We start from the raw sequence: 19,603 nt of genomic DNA, 5'->3' as shown, positions 1-19,603 counted from the left end.
GGCCCCTGTGTTCCTCTGATTCTCAGGAGGGTTTGGGGGTGATCCCAGCCCCCAGTTCTTCTGAATGGTTTCTTTCTGAATGTTCACACTCTGTAACTCGCTGCTTTTAGATTCCAACTGTGTTAATAAGACGTCCAATGGAGAGGGCCACAGGAGACACACAGATATTCTATAGGTTCACAAATAATATTGTATGTCTTAAAACATGAAGGAAGACAGGCCTCAGGAGAAATGCCACTTGTATAAGGCAAATGCAATCGATTGCTGTTGAGCTCCCATGCGCACAACTCTACAGCTGTTATAGATTTTTTATTTCTTTTTATTAGAAATCAATCAGCTAATTGAGAGAGAATAGTTGAAAGTGATGACCATGTAGTACTAAAGCTAGAGGCTATTATTGCAATGTGGCTGGGCTAAATTGCATTTGAATCAAGCTGCACAGTAACCCAAAATGGAAATGAATTTTGAATAGCTGTCCAAGGGGCTATAAATGAAAAGCTGGCTAACTGAACAGTGTGAAACAGACTTGTAACAGTAATCGCTCTTACCGTGGACGGTGAGTGTGGCCGATGCCTCTGCTTTGCCCACCATGTTCTCTGCCACGCAGGTGTAGGAGCCCACATCAGCAGAGGTCAGACGACGGATCTTCAGGGTGTGGTCCTCACGAATCTCATATCTGGATTAAAACAGGTGTTCATGCATCAAATGCTGTCAAACACTTGACTCACTAAACGCAACATGTGTCAGCTAACGACACAGACAGAGGCAAGCAGTGGATCAAACAACAAGTGGGTGAGGGAGGAAGGTACTGTGTGATGAAAGTGGACCAGTTGATGAGTCATACCTTCCTTTGGGCAGGTCACCATCATCTTTCCTCCAGCGCACAGTGGGAACTGGGTCGCCACGGGCCTCACACCTGAACTCTACACTTTGGTCCACTAACACCACCTGGCTGCCAGGGCGACGAACAAAGCTGGGACGCTCTGCATCGATGTAAACAAATTAAAAATCACAGAGCACAGAACATTAGTGGAACAGTGTTTTAATTAAGTAAAAGTTGCTTTAATTCCCTCAAAAAAATCTTGGTTTTGTGCTTTACAGTCAGAATTTATTTTAAATTGAATAAAACCAAGTGAAAAAAAGCCATGTTAGAGAAGCTTAGTTCAATCAATCATTTACTTTTAAGTCCTATGAGGTGTCTTGGAATGAAATTAATGAAATAATGTGGAACAATCTAATTGAGTTTGTACAGAGACACAATATGACAAGGTAATTGTTTATGGTTAACACATTAAATAAGACAATCAAGTTGAAACTAGACAGTAGATACAGTCAAAGACAAAACTAAGTACAGGAAACAGTTACTACTTTGTGGTATATGGCAAGACTAAATTAATTAAAGACATTAAATAAGACTTGACACAGAAAATCTAACCCCTCCTGTCATCCTGTTAACCCCATCACCCCCAAAGTCAAGATCTGATTTGCTCTGGGTACCAAATTCCAACAGGTCACCACAGCACTTTCTATGTTTATTTTCTATATTCTCTAGCGTTAAAAAAAATGCTTCCAGTGGCTCTGAATACTTTCCATCAGACTTGGTCCCAAAAACTAACCAGGGTGGTTTACAATTAACCAGTTTCTGGGTTATGATACTCACTCCAATGGACAAAACACAAAAGCCAGGAGCTGGCCTCGTCAAACAGTATTATTTAAGTGTATTTATTTACAAAGCCATCTTTCTTGTTGTTCCTTCTGACAGATAAGAGGTCTCTGAGGAGATGAGGTGGAGGAGGTAAAAAAGCTGGCGATAAAATCAGGAGTCTGGACATGCTCTCTGCTTTGGACACAGGAGAGTATCAGGGTCAGAGGTCACTCAAGGTTAAATAGGGTGCAGCTGGTCATAGGAGAGAAGCTGCTGGGGCCAGCATGGGATTCATAGTTAAGTGTGAGATTGGAGGTCATCTCACACTCTATCTGATAAAGGTCAGCGACACCATTTAGTTCCCTGGGAGATAGACAATCAGAGCTTAATATGTGGATTCTGTTTCTCACTGCAGACAAACAGAAAAAAAAAATGTGTCTAAAATGTGTCAATGTGTGTGTGTGTGTGCATGTTTGTATGTGGACAGATAGTAAAACTGAAAACAGATTGACATACTCTAATGGAGAAAAAGGATTAATTACCAAGCACTGTAAGTTCAGCTATTTCACTTTCACGTTCTCCAACCATGTTTGTGCCGACGCAAACATACTTCCCAGCATCACTCTTCCTGGCATTTGTGATCATCAGCTTCCCTCCGCGTATCTGAGGGAATAGAAGAGGAATGAGAGGCTAAACATGGGCAGGAAACAGCAATATTGGAGTCATGAGAGACATTTGGGGCCTGTGGTTGACACAGTAAAAAAAGAGAAAACAGCATAGCTCAAACATTACTAAACGTTTCTTGATTGTATTACAAATGCCTGTGAGCATTTACTTACCAAAATGCAATTACAACACAATGATGCAATGTACTCACAAAAACATAATGGTTTGGTACTTTACTGGGTTTTTGCTCTCAGCTTATAGAGAGAGAGACCAACTGGGCTACTCTAGCCACTTTTTGCTGTTCCCACTCAGTTTCCACTTGAAGTCTAAATCACTATCAGTCTGCCTTTTCCTCCTCAGGGTAAGCTGAGCCAAAGAACACTTTCCCAATCCAACACAACCGCAGGTCCCTGTGGGAACACCTGAGGCACTGCAGGACTGCGAGCACTTTTCCAGTCGCCTCAAAGAGCTTCAGGACAATTTTGTCTTATTATTGTGGGGAATGTTTTAAAGAATAGGTTTCTTGGATTTTTTTTTTGTGTGCATACAACTACAAGTGAGAGCAAGTGAACACACATTCAAGCAAACACACACACACCCAGCAGTGAATGTGTGTTTGTCCAGGTGAATGTCATGTCTGTTATTTCCCAGGGCTTTGATTACAGGCCAGAGGAGGTGCTTTGTTCTCAGGCAGTCAGAAAGGCAGCCCTGGCCTCAGCACAGTCTCCTCAGCTCACAACCATGCCAGTCAGCGCAGAGACAGACAATAGTATAGTGCACCAATGATCTCTGTGCCTTGATGGGGCTTAAGGTTTTAAATGCACACATCAGCCTACAAGCCCAGGACCACCACCTGCAAGCATGTCATTGATACCCTCATTAGAGAACCACTGACAGAGAACATGACACGCAATATTGCAAAAATCGGCTTCCCTTGTGACTACCACGTAAATCTCAAGCACACACAATGTGTATATCAATTTTAGTTTTTATAAAGTAGCGGCAAGTCTTAGATTCTAGAGGGACAACTTTGCAACTACACACATTTTTCTGGTTCTGAAGCATTCCTCGACCCTTCACCCCTGTTTAGTATTCATGGTAAAGCAGAAAGGCAGGAGGAAGAGGGACTTGAAGAGGCTATGGAAAGCTGGCTTATTTAGGGCACCCCGTGGTGCTTGAGGGGTTTGAAGTATCATTATGTTACTGTTTGTTTGAGAAAAGGCTTAACAGCTAAAACACTGTGACACTCACAAAAGGCCCAAGGTCAGGGCAGACCATACAGCATAGAAAGAGGTGGGTGTACTGTTGGGTCCACAAGGCTTTGACATGAGGATCCACTTAAGGCCCCATCCACTATATCCATATTCTTACCTCTGTGTGTCTGTGGCAGTTTCCCATTCTCCATAGGCATATTTGGAGTGCCAGAGCAGCAGGGACTAAAGTAAATGAATGCAGCAGCAGCCCTCTTTTTCTCTACATGCATATCCGCTCCACACAACACAGCAAAGCACACAGGCTGCTGAAACCCCCAACAATCTGACCATTATCCCTGCATTACAGGGAAATGGCTCTATCCTGTTGCCTTTTGTCTCATGTCATTTGGCAATGCTGATAATGAAAAAGCTCCCATTCAGCATGTAGTCTGTTGGTATTCACACAGCAGTTCATTTTGCAGACTGATAATTGGCCTATTGCACAAAAGGAGGGAGACAATGTGCTGCATTTTGGCCATTGACAATGTTGCCGACACTCTTGCTCTGAGCAGACAATAGTCTAGGCTTAAATACTGGCATGCTTCCTGTTTTTGTTTATTTACGTTTTACTCATTGTTCCTGAAAGACTGGTATGACAGAGTCTAGAGGAATTCAGCCAGCTGCTTTTTTTGTGGCACAGCAGCATTACAGGGTAATAGACCTACCTCATTTTTTTTTGGCTCAGTGGGAAACTTTTCAAAAGAGCCCCACATGAGGTCATGAATATATGAGAGATGGCACACAGATGCCATTGGTGTTTACACACAGCTGACTAAAATAGATAGAAAACAGAAGGGTTCCTTGTGATGTGTCTGCCTCTCTGAAGTTCACTCCCTCCTCTTTATGTTACAGCCACCAAAGCCAAGCCAACCTATCCCAGTAAAGTGCAGTACAGAGAGAAAATCCGCACTGCAGATGGTTTGGGACCTTGCTCTGATCACCAGTGATCACCAAGGAGACTGCACGTCCCAGCATGTTGCATGGTGGGAGGAATGGACTGAACCAAACACAACAATGCAGGCTGGATGAGGGGGCCCTTTGACGAGCTCAGCTGTTCATCACATTATAAAGATTCCATCCATGCTTCCTTCTCTACAGTCCTATATTCACTCACACCAAATTTACTATACCATAAACAAACTCTGGACATCTCTCCTTTTCTAATACAACTGTTAACATGGCCGTCTACAGGACACCGTCCAGACTCCCATCTTTCACCACACATACTTAACGCTACTTTAAAAGTGGTCATTTGGGAACACTCTGTCTGTGAGGTTTTGTGCTTGACAGGAAGTTTACGGTGAGCAACACCAGCTGCTCCATGCAGCACTGTTAAATCTACCAGCCGCTTTTCCAGTTCCACAGAAGGCCCAACATTGCTGCAGGCTACAAAGACTCAACTCTGAATCATTTAGCTTGTGTTACAGCAGCCATGTTCACAACATTTACTCTACTGATTTCAGCCATCAGTGCACAAAATCACAGCAAGAATAAGTCCTCATTTCCACCTTACAGAGGATAGGTGGGATGGATGTTATTGCACAAATGAGTTATAAACAACTGAAATGAGTGCGTGCGTGCGTGTTGTATTTAGTGGGGCTAAAATATAATTATGAGAAAGGCTCTGTGCATGAGAGCCATGCACAATACTGAGTTCAAATAGGGCTGCTTTGTCCTCAAAGTACCTCGCCATTAGGTGATGAACAAAACTGAAAAGATAAATGATGACCCTCTACAGTGCAACAGTGGGCACAAATAGGTAGTGAAGTGTGCATAGGGTAAATACATGATACGTGCATAATCCAAATGTGTAGACAGACAGTAAATTCAAAGGCCACAACAACATCATGTGGTGTAGAGTTTGCGTACTTATCTCTAACTACTGACTTAACTCCGGCACAGATGTGATTTGATTCTTATTAAACTAGATTATGTGCTTGTTTCTTTCAATTATGCTGCTCTTGTGCTGCCAGACATCAACTCTTAATCTTCTGCTTGTGAAGCTTTGAAAAAAAACAGAGAGAAAGAATACTCATACTGTTTAGGAGTTTGAATCCTCAAGCTCAATTGTCCCTCACTGAGCAAAACTGTGCTTAGTCATGTACAGTCCTCCACTGAAGACAGCCAACAGTGATAAATCACAGCTTACCCAGTAATGAAAATATATTGAGCACAATTAGCCCATGCTGGATTTCAGCACTATGCTACATGCATACAGAGTGGAGCATCTTTATTAGTACTTTATATTTATTATCTGGGTAAGATTATCTTTTCCATGACTGTACTGTGAACTTAGCCATCGTCAGCACACCAGGGGCCAAACTATTGCTGCTCAACAACTGCATTGTGTGCAGCAAGAACCTTAAAACCCCACCAGTCAGACTGTGAAAATGGGATCCAGAACCACTTACTACCTCCTCATTGCTTGCGTTAGCTGAGTGCTGAGTCAGCTGAGTTACTTCCCTAAAGCACACATCCAATCAGTATAATCAAACAACTAAAAATCCCTTCCTTCTTAAGGAAAACGACTATGGACACAAAGTCTTGTTTGATGGAAACAGTTTGAGTTAGGATTATTGAAGACAGGCCTTTGGTAAGCAAGCATGTATAGCTGATTGGCACTGCAACGCTGGCTGCACTGTTATTTAATTAAAGCTGAATAATTGGTGGTTTGGTTGTAAATCAAATGTAGAGGGTTGTTGGAATTCTGCAGGTGCTGCGACTGCTGAGTAAAACTTTCTCCTGTTTGACTCCGGTCAGCTCATTTCTCTCTCCTGATCTACGCTTCTTCTAGTTGATTTCATCAGCAGGCCATTCCTAATCAATGCACTGCTGCTGACTGATGGAGCAAGACAGATCCTATCTACCTTGGTGGTTGTAGCCACCAAAATTGGCTGCTTTGGGTTGGGTAATTGCTATATGTGAATAATGAGCCAAACAAATCAATCATCAAATCAACAAACACTGAAGTGGTGGTAATGACTTGACCTGCATCACTGGGTCTCACACATTTAAAAACATCATCCTTATATTTGAAGCAGTCTTTAGGCAACAATAGATTAGTCTGTGTGTCAGCAATAACAATGTTAAAGTCACTGCAGCATATAGGAACAAAAAAGGCTCACAGTGATTCTCTCATCTCGGTCGTCAATGTTTATTCCATCTTTTTTCCATGATATGGTGGGTTCAGGATGTCCACGTGGAGGCTGACACTCCAGGACCGCCGGCTCTCCTGCTGCTACGATCACATCTGCTGGGTTTTGTCTGAAGTCATCACGTAAAACTGCAAGAAAACAGAAAGAGGAAGAAAAGGAAAAGATGAACAAAATATGACTATATCCTCCATGAGAAAAAAAACACATTAAATGAACAGTTAAAGAAGCAGATAATTAAAAATTTATATTTATGAAGCTGAAAGGCAGCTAGTATAACAGCAGTCGAGGTGTTAAACACATAATTACTTCTGCACAGATGACAATATGTAAGGCACACATCACTATTGATTTACTGCACATAGCACATGCAAACTGTAACAATTTCACCAACAGTTCTTCACAGCATACAGTAATGACTAAATAGAAAACAGGTATGTATGGTGTAGGCTACATATACTTGATACTTTTAATGGCCTACATTCTCCCATATAACCTTACTGCTTCACAACAGCGATGATGAACGCATATCTGAGCCCATCAACATCTCCAATAGCAATGACATTCCTTTTTGTTGATCGAACCACACAGACCTCCATCATCGCTTCTTCATCTCTCCTTAACAGTGCATATTTACATCCCCTGTGCCCATACACCTATCTTAATATAGATGAAAATCTACATTAGAACCAATCCACAATTGCTGCCTTGCTAAAGATGGTGGTAGGATATGATTCTTTTTTGCATTGATTTTCCCTTAGAGGTACTGCAAAAAGATGACAGAGCCATTGATTTTCATTATTCGGGCATAAAGGCCCACACCTTCTCATTCCCAGTTCAAATTTGATACTGAATAGATAAAATGGTTTAAATGAACTGAACAATTGCGATTTGGGACTAAAATGATCTATTATCTATTTTATGAGGGGTAGAGAAACAACATATCTCTGGACACTGTTATTAAACTGGAGGTTTATTGAGAGGGGAAAAAATCATGAAAAAGCAACAAGTTCCCTTCTGCATACAGTGTGCCAGTAATCATTTTCCCAGCTTCTCTGCATATATGTAAAAAAAACATATGAAAACAGTGCTTGTAAATTTCAGGCTGAAATTTAGGCCACACACAAAGTATGCAAGGTCAACGCAGTCTATGCATGTGTATTGCTATCCCTTTGTATGTATGGTAAAGTAATGTGACTGTATGCTTTTATGTGTTTTGGGGATAAAACCAGGCTTTTGCTGTCCATTGTCTCACGCTCCTCAGCTTGCTCTAAAGTCACCTCAGTCACAGATCAAAGTCAGGCTCACCCCAGGAACCCTCACCTACTGACAGCCAACAAATTCCTGACTAAACCCTTTTAGCACTTAATTGGTCATTGCCGAGCACAAATACTGCTCTCTGCTTCTTGTAATGTGGAATGGGAACCCAATCCAACAATAGGAACCCGATTTTGTAAAATGGGTGATAATAGCTTCCTTAGTCCTTTGCTGCATAATCACACCCACACCTCCTTGTATACAACTGTAACATTACCTAGCCTCAATTCTTACACATAGGAACAGTATCTATTAAACGTATTTTGTGATTCATGCTGTTGCCCCCCTATGAGAGCGAGACATTTTTCCACAGATATATGCACAGGGTGCTGTATACAGGTGAATAATGATTATGTGTGTGACCCCCTAAATTTTCTACGCTAATTCTGATCTAACTCAGACTCAGCAGTGCAGCTGCATTGTGAGTGAGCTCATTTGGTGTGGTTAAAAGTAGATACAGTCATCCAGGAATGCAAACGTAAACACTAAACATCCGATCCATTAGAGTACAAGGTCCATCTGAAGAAACACGTCCTCTATTTGCATCAGCAGAGCTAGCCTGTTCTGAAGAGCATTATTGTAAAATTCAGTCTTGAGTATCCAGGTGAGTCAAACATCGAAGATACTGTGGCCAGACTTGGCTCAAATAAAATACAAAGGTTTTTAATTTTTTGTTTTTTAATTTTTATGATATTATGCTATTTCCTGTTTTTGTTAAGTGAGTTAAAAAGTGTAAACATATTTCATCAGCTGATGACAATGACTGAGCTATATCCTGTTGATCAAATGTATGTTAAGAAATTCAAAATAAAGAGAAAATTCATGTTTTTCCTGCATGGCTATTTCCGAGCATGTAAGAAATGCTTGGTTGAGTAAGTCAGTAACTTTAACTGTGACATAAAGTTCACATCGTCTCCTCTCAGTGGGTCTCTACCTCCCCTGCTGGCCTCACAGTAACTCTTTCAGCTAACATGCAGATGTATCTGTCCCTCTGGAAAAGGATGTGTGGGGAGGAAAAAAGGAAAAAAAGGTATGCTGTACTGACTAGTTGGAGGCCAGAGGGAGAGCTGGCATCATCCAGTGTTTATACCAACAGTGCAGTGACCTCCACCCCTCCTTAACAGCACTCACTCCCCCACCTTGTTGCCGTCTCTCCTCCTACAAACCAACACCTCTTTGTTATATACACAGCTGAGTGCTGCACAGCAGACAGCCCCGAACATCTGCGTAGTGAAAAACAAAATCCTCTGGGATGTAGGCAGAGTGAGCCAGACAGTCTGTCAGACAGATAGACAGACAGACCCAGATCTGGATGGGGTACAAAGCCCCAACTCTTCCGCCAGAAGCCCTGTCCGATCCAGAGCTGTGGTGGAATTGGTTGCCTCTGGCCCCCCTGGTTTAAATAAGACATTCAGCGTCCCTGCTTCCTGCATACATACTGCATAAGGCCTTGCACGTCTGCATCCCTGGCTATTCCTTTTGTAGGATCCAGAAGTGGTTAAAAAAAATGGGATAGAGAGGCTCTCACGCTGTGTGCTGTCCTGAAAGTGTGTATGTGTGCGGTGGAGTCCGTGTCTGTGTTTGGGATAATGAGCCTACTCTACCATTCTGTCTCTCTAGTGAGCCTGCAGCTGTCCCCTAGCAGATAATATTTCCTGTGCTATTAACAGGGAGGGCAAACTCACTGTGTGTGTGTGTGTGTGTGTGTGTGTGTGTGTGTGTGTGTGTGTGTGTGTACAGAGAGATTTTCAGTTTGTGGCTTAATATGTGGAAATGGGCCAAAGTCAGGGGTCCCAGCATGAAGACGTCTTTGTCCATCCTGGATTTTTCAAATATGCTGATGACGGGATGAAACAGAGAGAATATCCGGACCTGGACAGATACCAATTTGATTTGTCAAGGTAAAGGGATCTATTCTGCATTGTATTTCCTCTTTTCAGTGGGCTAAGAACAAAACACGTCTTATCTCATCTGGCTGACATGCCTTGCTGCAATACAAACAGCTGACTGTGCATAAAACAACCGTATCTATCAAAGCAAAGGTTTAGTCTGCCGTGGCAAACATCTGCTGGGCCCTGTCAAGCCCAGTCTAACCACACACTACTGTACTGTATGATAAATCGCTCTCCGGGTCCACAGTAGCAAATTGGAGCTGTGCTGAGGCTAATGCAATTAGCTGCCATCATTTCTTACATCCAAACCCTCCTTTAAAAGGTCAGCTGAGATGGCTGCTCTCATCTCTGAAAACTCCCAGGTTCACCACCCCACCAAACTATCCCCTGTCCACCCACACACTTGCACATAGGCGCACACACGTGCACATGCGCGCACACGCTCACACGCTCACACACACACACACACACACACACACACACACACACTGTCTTTTCCTCAGGAAATTGAAAACAGATGTTTAAATGTCAAATTAAAATGAGATTCCTGTGCTGCCCCTCCAACATTAATGAAAATGAAGACTTAATGCCACACACAAGTCTGGGTGGGAAGATCAGATGAGCTTTGTTCTGAGGAAATTAAACCAAGTACAACAAGCTTCCCCACAAATCTTTGGAAAGATACAAAAACAGACCCACCAGGGAATTAAAGATTTATCAGATGGCACCCAGAGTCAATCCTGCAGATATACAGAGCACAGCATGGGTCTTGCCTTTGGCTTTGACTTTTCCTTGAAACAGAATGGGCATGGCTAGTCTCTCAAGGGAAGCAAAATTAATGATTACAGCAAGGACAGGGAACTAAAGAGAGGAGAAACTGTAGAATCAAAAGAAAAAGAAAGATCTTGCTCCATATAATGAAAGCTAAACTATCTCTCCTCCTTGTGGTCTCTCCTCCTGGTTTCCTGAAGGTAGTTCTGCTTCTTTTAAACTGAACAAATGTACTCTATTTGCTTCAGAATCTGCCACAGTGTCAAGCTATCAGGGCTCAAACACCATCAAATATTACCTGAGGACATAACAAACACTAAGAAAATATCAAATGGCTAAGCAGCCCCATATGTTCATGGTTATATGTGACAGCTTAAAGCCTCAGCTGCAGCAGAATTGCTCTTTCTTTCCCACTGATTTACTGTCAAGTCTCTCTATGATGCAGTAACGAGAAAGTCAATGTCTAAATAACAGTGATATATAAATGTACATATAAGAAAAAGGCCAACGCATGAATGCCACAATAAAAATGTTCACATGTAAAGTGTTAAAAAGTAGCTACAGAACATTCAAATCTGCCCCATTCATTCAACAAATGTGTGTATTAAAACAGGGCTTACATTGACTGAGCGCCTCTCCAATCCAGTTCTACTAACTGTACAACATAATTCCTCTGCCCCTTCAACTTTGTTTATGCCATGAGCAAAAATCTGCCTTATTCACAGTACAGCTACGTTGCGTACTAAGCCCTTCCACATTGATGCTTTTCACCTCGCCTCCAGCTCTGTCCTGTGGGACAAACACCTCTCATTCTCTCCCTCCATGTATCTCCCACTTTGTCTCTAAATTTCTCTCTCCCCTCTCAGCATTTGACCCCCTTATCTTACCTCTCTCTCAGCGCACACACACACCAAGCAGCTTACATCAAAGACAGCCTCATACCAATGGTGTGTTAACCCATGGCACTCTATTGCAAAGGCTGTTGCAGGTAGGTAATTTGCCAGCGGCGTGTGTGTGTGTGTGTGTGTGTGTGTGTGTGTGCACTGCAGAAATCTGTATTTTTGCTGGTGGGTGTGAAGATATAACAGGACTCCTACTGTACTCGGGAGAATCACTGCCTCCTTCCTCTCCCTCCTCCTACTCCTTCCCTTGTTCCCCCCTGATCCGACCACGAGGGAGATGAGATTGGAAATGGCAGAATCCCCTCTCTTCTCAATCTGGCTCTCGTTCCTCTGTTCTGAGCTCATGCCTACCCTGTAAACACCATCAGCACGCAAGCTGCAGGATGCCCGTATTACTGTCTGGGATGGATGATTATAGATATAAACTTCACAGCTATGTACACATACACAAATAAAGAGATAAAACTGACATGAAGGGAAGTTGTAAATAATAGTGAAAATCACAATAAAGCAATACACTTTACTCTCCTAAATGTTTTGTTCTTTCAGAATTGAATTTATGGATTTCACATTTATTTCCAAATGCCCTATAGACAAATAATTTAGAAAACAATAGCACCTTACTAGACAACCATGACATTCAAAATGAGGTCACATCTGCAGAGTCACATTGGTTAAAAAATGCTTGACAGCCTAAGTGCCTGGTTGAATGCAAGACACCTTGTGGACACCCGTAAATATGTCAACAAGAGCATACAGACTGTTACCCAACTGGCCTTTAGGGTTTGCACCTGCACAACCCCGAATGCCATGAGGTCATCCTCCAGACTCAGCTCAGCTGTGATGTCATGTCACTGAACAGAGACAGGATGACCCTATTAGCTCTTAAAAAACAGAGAGTCTGAACAATAAACTATTTTAAACTATATCTCTAACTATACACAAAGCAGGCATACATGTGCTGGTCTTACTTGCTTTGTATAAAAATAGGACCAAATGGAAAAACATTATGTTTGAAAATCATTTGAGACATCTCTCGCCCATTGCAGATCAGATGAGACTGTGACACTGCGTTTTGATCAGCATCCATAAAATGAACAGCACATGTGCTACTGACTGAAGACATAAACAGATACAAATGTAAACCACGCCATGTAGGGAAATGAATCAGGCTGGCCCTGCTGGTGTGTGGATTGAAGCAGGGGTAAGGCGAGGGAGGTAAAGGCATTTACAATGTGCTGCGCCAGGTGATTATGGTCTATACCTGGCACTAGCAGCAAGGGCAGATGGCTTTGCAGACCTTTCAGTGGCACAGCAGAGTGCATGTCTGCACTCGCTGTGGTCTAGTGAGGCTGTAGAGTGTAGAGGGTTAAATCTCAGCGTTTCTCCCTCTAGGCATACATTACGTTACACACTTTAAGAAACACATGTAGACCCCATGTGCATTAAGATCCAACAGCAATTATGTCTGTACATAAAGAAACACAAACATCTGCACACACATGGGCGCACACGCATACACCACATAAAGGAAACCTTACCCCATAGCTGCACAGACACAGAGGCCATTGAGTGCCTGTGTTTGCTTAAATGGTTATAAGTCTTCTCGTCAGGCTTGGAGAGAGAAATGGCGTTTGGCGAACATGGCGAAAGGCACAGAGGGCAGCGGGGAGGCAGGTTTATGTGAGTGACTGAGTGAGTGAGTGACTTGGCACCTCATAGTTCAATAAACAGTGCCTGTTTGATTGGAGTGCTGGGTGAGCAGGAGTTGGACTAAAATAAAGAGTGTTTCGAGTGCTGGGACTGCCTAGGCAGGAATGTCGGAGAAAAAAAAAAAACACAGCTCGAGAACTACTCTCTATCTGTCCAAAAATGTTATAAAAAGGAAAAAATACAAATCCTATAAAATCCCGATAGGAACACCCACAGCCACACTGCCAACTGTGTAATAAACATGTGTATGGGATTATCACATTTAAATTTAATGATTAAAAAACATAGACAAGCCATTAGTGGATTTGTCAGCTTCTAACAGAACAGACTGCACACCGCATATGAAAGTCATATCATGGTTACTAAATGCACTGAGACATGTACAGTATAGTCTTCTCACTGGGGTAGGCCACGCTAACTAAAACATTCCGTTTACGCAGCATAGAACTGATGCCAATGGTATTCATTCTCGAATACTTTTTTATGAGTTTCACAACGCAGTAAAATAATAATGTGGCAGTAAAGGTGAGATTCAGGTTAATCAACATTTTTTAAAGTAAAGAATTACCTTCATTTGCTCCACCCTTACAACATAAGACAACTGTGAGCCAGAGCAACACTGTGGCAGTCAACTGCCAGTACTTAAAGAAGCATGTTTATGATACGTCCTCATTCATAGGTGGAACTCAACTGCTTATTCCCCGAGGACGAAGAGGAATTGAGAACCCCAGTAACCATAGCTCTCATCACTCACTCTGCTGTCTTGAGCCTGAAGCTCCCTACATAGAGATACAATGGAGCAGATGTAACACTATAGTACACACACACGTACACCTGTACTACAGTATGCTCTCTCATTATCTGTCTCTTTCTCCCTCTCCCTCTCACACACACACACACACACACACACACGACTGAGGCAATGGGGCTCTGATCTGCCCCCGTGAAATGTATCATGGGAATAAACTCCTTCCTGCATACACGTATGTATACAATGTGCGCACAATGAAATGTGGGTGTTGCATCCAAGCAAATACTGAAGGCAGGCAAAGAATCTTTTCATCAATGTAATTTGCAGCTAGTATCTGATAAATATCCACATTCTAAACAATTTTCATATGAGCCACAATATAAATGTTTTAAACAGCATGTCTGTGTGTCTGTTATTATAACTATGTGATTGACGCACCTCAGAGTAAGTCTATCTTTTTAAAGACCTTGCTGTAAATGTTTCCATTGCAGCTACTTTCTACTGAAGGACCAGTTCCTATGAAAACTGTTGACAGTGTGTTCTGTGGATTATCCAGAGTAATGGGGACATTGATTCTGGAAAGAGCTGTTGCTATAAAATCTTTTAAAATGTAATTCTTCAATGCTGTGAGCAAAATAAACAAAATGTACATCTCAGAGAGGATTACCTCAAAACTTGGCCAAATAAAACCAGCTATCTGCATGGGTAGATACTACTTGGAAAAACATGTTTGTTACAATTTGGGTCAACCGACACTTTATGAACTCTTTCCTCTTGCCTCTAAATGTTTCACTGTTTTCTCACTGCTATTCTCTCTTCTCTGCCCGTGTTTAGCTTTACTAGACTGTGGTAGTCTGTCTGAGTCTTCACAGTGTAATAGGATTTTACACAACACAGAACTGGTGAGTATATGCAGATCGCACATTTGTCACCATAGACTGCTCATTACAGTAAATCCCTTTACCTCCAGAAAAGCAGGCGTAAACCCGCCAAGAGCCATGGAATATCTTTATCCACTTGTGCCTAAATCCCACTATGTGTTTTACACAGCTCAGTTCCCATTGTCAGTTATGTTTGCTGACAATATCCCACTGTGAGCTGCCCTCCCATCTGTGTGGCCTCACCAGCTAACCCTCTCCCAGCATCTGCAAAGATGAGGGCCTTATTAAAACAATCTTCCCAATTAACATTCCTTGCCCCTGGAGCCCTACCAGCACTCCCCGTGGACCTCCTATACTGCTTCTCCAAATTTGACCCCTCAATACAATGACAAGGAAGCTGTGTAGGACCCAGATAAACCACGGGACCCTTGAATATGAATGGACTGAGCGGGGGATGTGAGGCAACTTGTTTTTCTTTTTTGTGTGTTTGTGTGTTCATCTGTGTACCGTGTGTGTGAGAGGGGAAAAGAGAATGAGGGAAAAAGATGCATGATGCAGGATCGGATAAATGATTTAGCACCAGTCAGGGCAGCACAGTCATCACAAATGCTCCTAATTTGATGTGACATGCATTGACATGGGCTCATTTCCACAGGGTGGATAGCTCATGATCCCAGACAGGAAGGAGTACTGTAAGATGAGCCTGTCAGCTAGTTAACTCACACCATCAGAAAAATTACATCCATAAACACAGCCTGCTTTCCTGCAGAGTGCCATTTGACCTGCTGCTTACCCTCATCTGAGCATTTTGAAACATCTGCTGCAGATCCTTTCACCTCTCTATTAGCCTGAGATCTCAAGCCCAGATTACAGGATGCTCTCCAGTCTCTTGCTCATCTTCCCAAAACAAAGATATATTATCGACAAACAGTGAAGACTGATACAGTGTTATTCTATAGTGCTGCTGTGAAAACAGGACCAGGCAGGGGGATGAGATCCTGGTGTGGAGCTAGAGATGAGACCTCTTACAATGACTGCGGGTCTGGCTTTGCTTCATATCAGAGATAATGTAAATCACAAACATTATACAGCCCCTTGCCTCAACTCAGCTGGACCTTCCAGTGGTTCATGTACAACAATGTCCACTGCTACAGCATAGTACGGCAGAGTTTAGTATGCTTGTGGGAGCAGGCAGGTGTGTTTGCTTGTGTTTTAGTTCTCCCTACTGACTATGCTGCCAGTCTGTTTGGGCTAGACTTTATTAATGTGCGCTTAATGAGAGCTAGCGGCCATGCGGTGTGCGGATGTTCTCTCTGTAGTATATGTCAAACAGACTAATTCAAAGCAGAAAAAGTTAGAAATCTCCCTTTCATCTTAAATAAGTGTAATGGAAATTTTAGCCTAATACACTTAGTTTCTGGTGAAAGTCTAATTTAATAGAGGTTTAGGAAACAGTAGGAGTGAGCGATTGTTGTGGAGAACAGAGTGTCTTGGTCGGGACAAGACCATAAACTAGGATTACATCAGCGGCTGTTACGGAGGTGACTGGGGAAGAGTAATATGATAGCGGTTGTGTGGAGGGAAACAGGCAGGCACAGAGGAAAATGGTGAAGGAAAAAACACAAGGGGATCCAATGTAATGTTACAGCAGATCCCTCAGCCTTTCGTCATGGCCACTTTCATTTCCACCATGCTGATCCCTCTCCAATCACTTTACCAGGCACAGGGGAGACAGGGAGAGAAGGAAAGAAGGAGGAAGAGCGACACAGAGAGGAAAAGGTTGTAGAGGTTAAGTAAAAGTGTGGAGGTGGGGGGCCTCCAGAGATAGAAGGCACAGGAATGTTAAAGAGGGTGAGACAAAGCAAATAAGGGTACTGGGATCCAAACATGTGCTGCAGCTCCAGAGGGGCACATCTTTCTCTGATCAGCTGCCGTCCCCTTTTCAATGGTTTCCACATGGACCCTAAACTCTCACAGATGGACCCCGGGAAGATGAAAAGATGTCCGTATCCCTATCTAAGAGGGGATCTGTTACAGTGGGAAGAGATACCAAAAGGAACGGAGCGAGGGAATGCTGTCAGAGATAGTGTGCCAGAAAGAAATAAGAGAGTTGAAATTTCATCTTTTGCACTTGCCTACCACGTGAGTGTGTATGCCTATGTGATCTTTGCCAAACACTTTGGTGCTATAGCTTTTCACTACATTTGTCAAGTTGTCCAACATTCAATATCATCATAGCTGATGCCAAGGAGAAAGTTTTGTAAGTGTGCCAGAAATTACCCTGATCCCTGTGAAATTGACGCTATGTAAGGTTTCAAGAGTGATGTTAAGCCCTGGATTTTCCATCTTTACATTTTCATTAGACGAAGCACAGACAAAAGAAAAGTGCCTTCTTGGGTTTTTCTCCTTTGCTTTATTGTATATTTTGCTACTGTTAACATGGCTAAAACATCCTGGTGAGCTGATTTACAATCCCTCTCCCTGTGGTACAGAGCCAAGCCCAGCAGCAGGGGAAATTTAAGGCTACTGCACCAACTCTACTGAGAGATGACTCTAAAATATCTGCCAGATTTATTGAAGTGGGAGAGAAATCTTTTCCTCCTCTGAGGTACTGCGTTCCTCTTGCTACTAATTCAAACATGGCAGCCAGAGATTGGCCAGATGAAGAGGGAGGAGTGTCAAGGTGTGTTCTGTCTAAATATATTGTTGTGTGTGGTGATTTTTGACTTGGCCTGCCCTTTCAAAGTCTTCCCCATTTTTTATAGTTACCAATGCTTTCACAAAGCTCAGCTTTCAAAAACCGCAACAGGAAATTTCCCCCATTATGTTTTTTTTTTCTCATACCGCTGTCCATTAAAGTTACATTCACATTAGTACTGTAATGTTAAGATTTCTGTATAATGTAGAACAACATACTATTGAAAAAAAATGCTAAAAGATGACAGACAACAGCTGGCTTTGCTGGGTGACATTAAAAGAGAATATTCAATACTGGTGTCATATCTTTTCAATCCCATCCCCAGCTGGCTCTCTTTGTAATACAGTTAGCGATGGGTCTTCAAAAGATTGACATCTGAAATATTTAAATACACACCTAATCACAATGAAGAGGCTTCCTCAAGGCAATTAGTCCTCTTGGTAAGAAGACCAACCCTGGTATGGTATAAAACCTCATCAAATATACAATATAATGAACTTATTAAAGATCAGCCGTTTGGCATCTTTCAATTTTCTTTTAATAAAAGCAACCCATCCTCCTGGTTCTACTTTGTATTTTATTTTCTCTTTTTTATTTCTCTGTTGCACAGCCTGTTGTGGCTTTAAGTAGGAAGGCAACTTTTCACAGGTTCTTTATTGAAAATTGTCATGCAAAGATCTACAATGAACAAGCTTTAAACCCTGACCCTGAAGTCTTATCTCTTCCCCTCTCCTCCTCCTCTACACTGTTTTGCTGAACAGGTGTCTGCAGGGACAACCACCGGAAGCAGCAACCTCTAGTTCACCCCTTCATAAAAAACTCCTACTCAGCACGGATGCCATTCCCAACATCCAAGGGCATGTGGTCTGCCCAAAGCCCCCGTGCACTGTAGAGAGATTACTCTGAGAGGAACAGAGGAGCCCATCTGGAAAGAACTGGTTAGATGATATTGAGGATGAGGGAATGCAGGACAGATATTTTTTTTGGGGGGGGGGGCTGGACTGCCAGAGCACCAAATTGTGTGCTGTATAAATCAGGCTACGAGAGAGGCAAGACTAGATGAAATAAGAGCTCATGTTAAGGCCAATTTAAACCTCGTCAGTCTAGATTATTTAAGAGAAAAAAACCCACTGAATTACAAGTGAAATATAATCTAATAAGAGCTTCATTATGACGCCACATATGCAGAACTTGGCTACTGGATGCCTGGCTGATAGCTGTGTGTGTTAGCCTCAAGGTTCCACATAAGGGTTTAAAGGCGTGACAGGTTCACTGTGTTTGAGGTCAGTGGCTATGTGTACACACAGCAGTGTGTTAAGAGCTGCTGGGTTGGGTGGTCAGTCTCATTAGCACCTGCTGACCCAACCGGTTCACCGTGCTGACAGAGCAGCAGAGCTGGGGCGTATAGCAAGCAAGCGTGGAAGCAAACATTAAACACTCCTCTATGGCAGCAAACAAACTGTCCCCTGGCAGGAAGAGAGAGAAGGAGTATGAGGTCAACAAGCAGGGGAAGAAGCCCCCACAACAATCATCCTCTCCCTCAGTATCTCTTCAACAAACTGAACGTCATCAGCACAGAGAGGTCAGGACTCAGCGAACAGATAAACTCTCCCTGCTCTCCTGAGATAAGACATGCCTAACGTGCCTCACATGGGGAGACAATTTACTACAAAATGCTACCACCGGGTCCCCTCTGAGCGAATCATCAAATAAATCCATGTTTAGTTTCTGCCAGGCTCAAATATGCCAACAAAGCCATGATAAGAGTGCGTGCAGCTAAAAAGCTACATTGTGCTCAACAAAGGGGATAAAGCAAATCAGGGAGAGGATGTGATGGGGCTTGTTGCCCTCTGGAGCAGCAGATGAGGGTGTTCAGTTTGTTGTGGAGAAGAGCAAAATAAAACAGAGCAATTCACGTTATGCGGGTGAGACCTGCCTGGGAGCACAGGCCATATGGGTGAC

The 19,603-nt window shown here is 42.7% G+C and overlaps 1 protein-coding gene across 3 annotated transcripts in view; it reads right to left on the bottom strand.

Annotated features, from left to right (window-relative positions):
- robo1 (roundabout, axon guidance receptor, homolog 1 (Drosophila)) overlaps window positions 1-19,603 on the bottom strand; it is a 200,482-nt gene that overhangs the window by 34,073 nt on the left and 146,806 nt on the right. For all 3 annotated transcript variants that reach the window (XM_038692247.1, XM_038692245.1, XM_038692246.1), the window contains 4 exons: window positions 6,690-6,847; window positions 2,188-2,308; window positions 845-983; window positions 549-676 (listed from right to left, as the gene is read on the bottom strand). In XM_038692247.1, coding sequence (XP_038548175.1) covers window positions 549-676; window positions 845-983; window positions 2,188-2,308; window positions 6,690-6,847 — 546 coding nt within the window. The remainder of the gene's footprint in view (window positions 1-548; window positions 677-844; window positions 984-2,187; window positions 2,309-6,689; window positions 6,848-19,603) is intronic.

The sequence above is a fragment of the Micropterus salmoides genome, unplaced genomic scaffold (genome assembly GCF_014851395.1).
Source record: "Micropterus salmoides isolate LMB-PRFRI ecotype aquatic unplaced genomic scaffold, ASM1485139v1 Ms_hic_scaffold_3, whole genome shotgun sequence".
In the NCBI taxonomy this organism is placed as follows: domain Eukaryota; kingdom Metazoa; phylum Chordata; class Actinopteri; order Centrarchiformes; family Centrarchidae; genus Micropterus; species Micropterus salmoides.
Note: the sequence above shows the minus strand (reverse complement) of the source record. Positions and strands in the feature narration are given on the sequence as shown.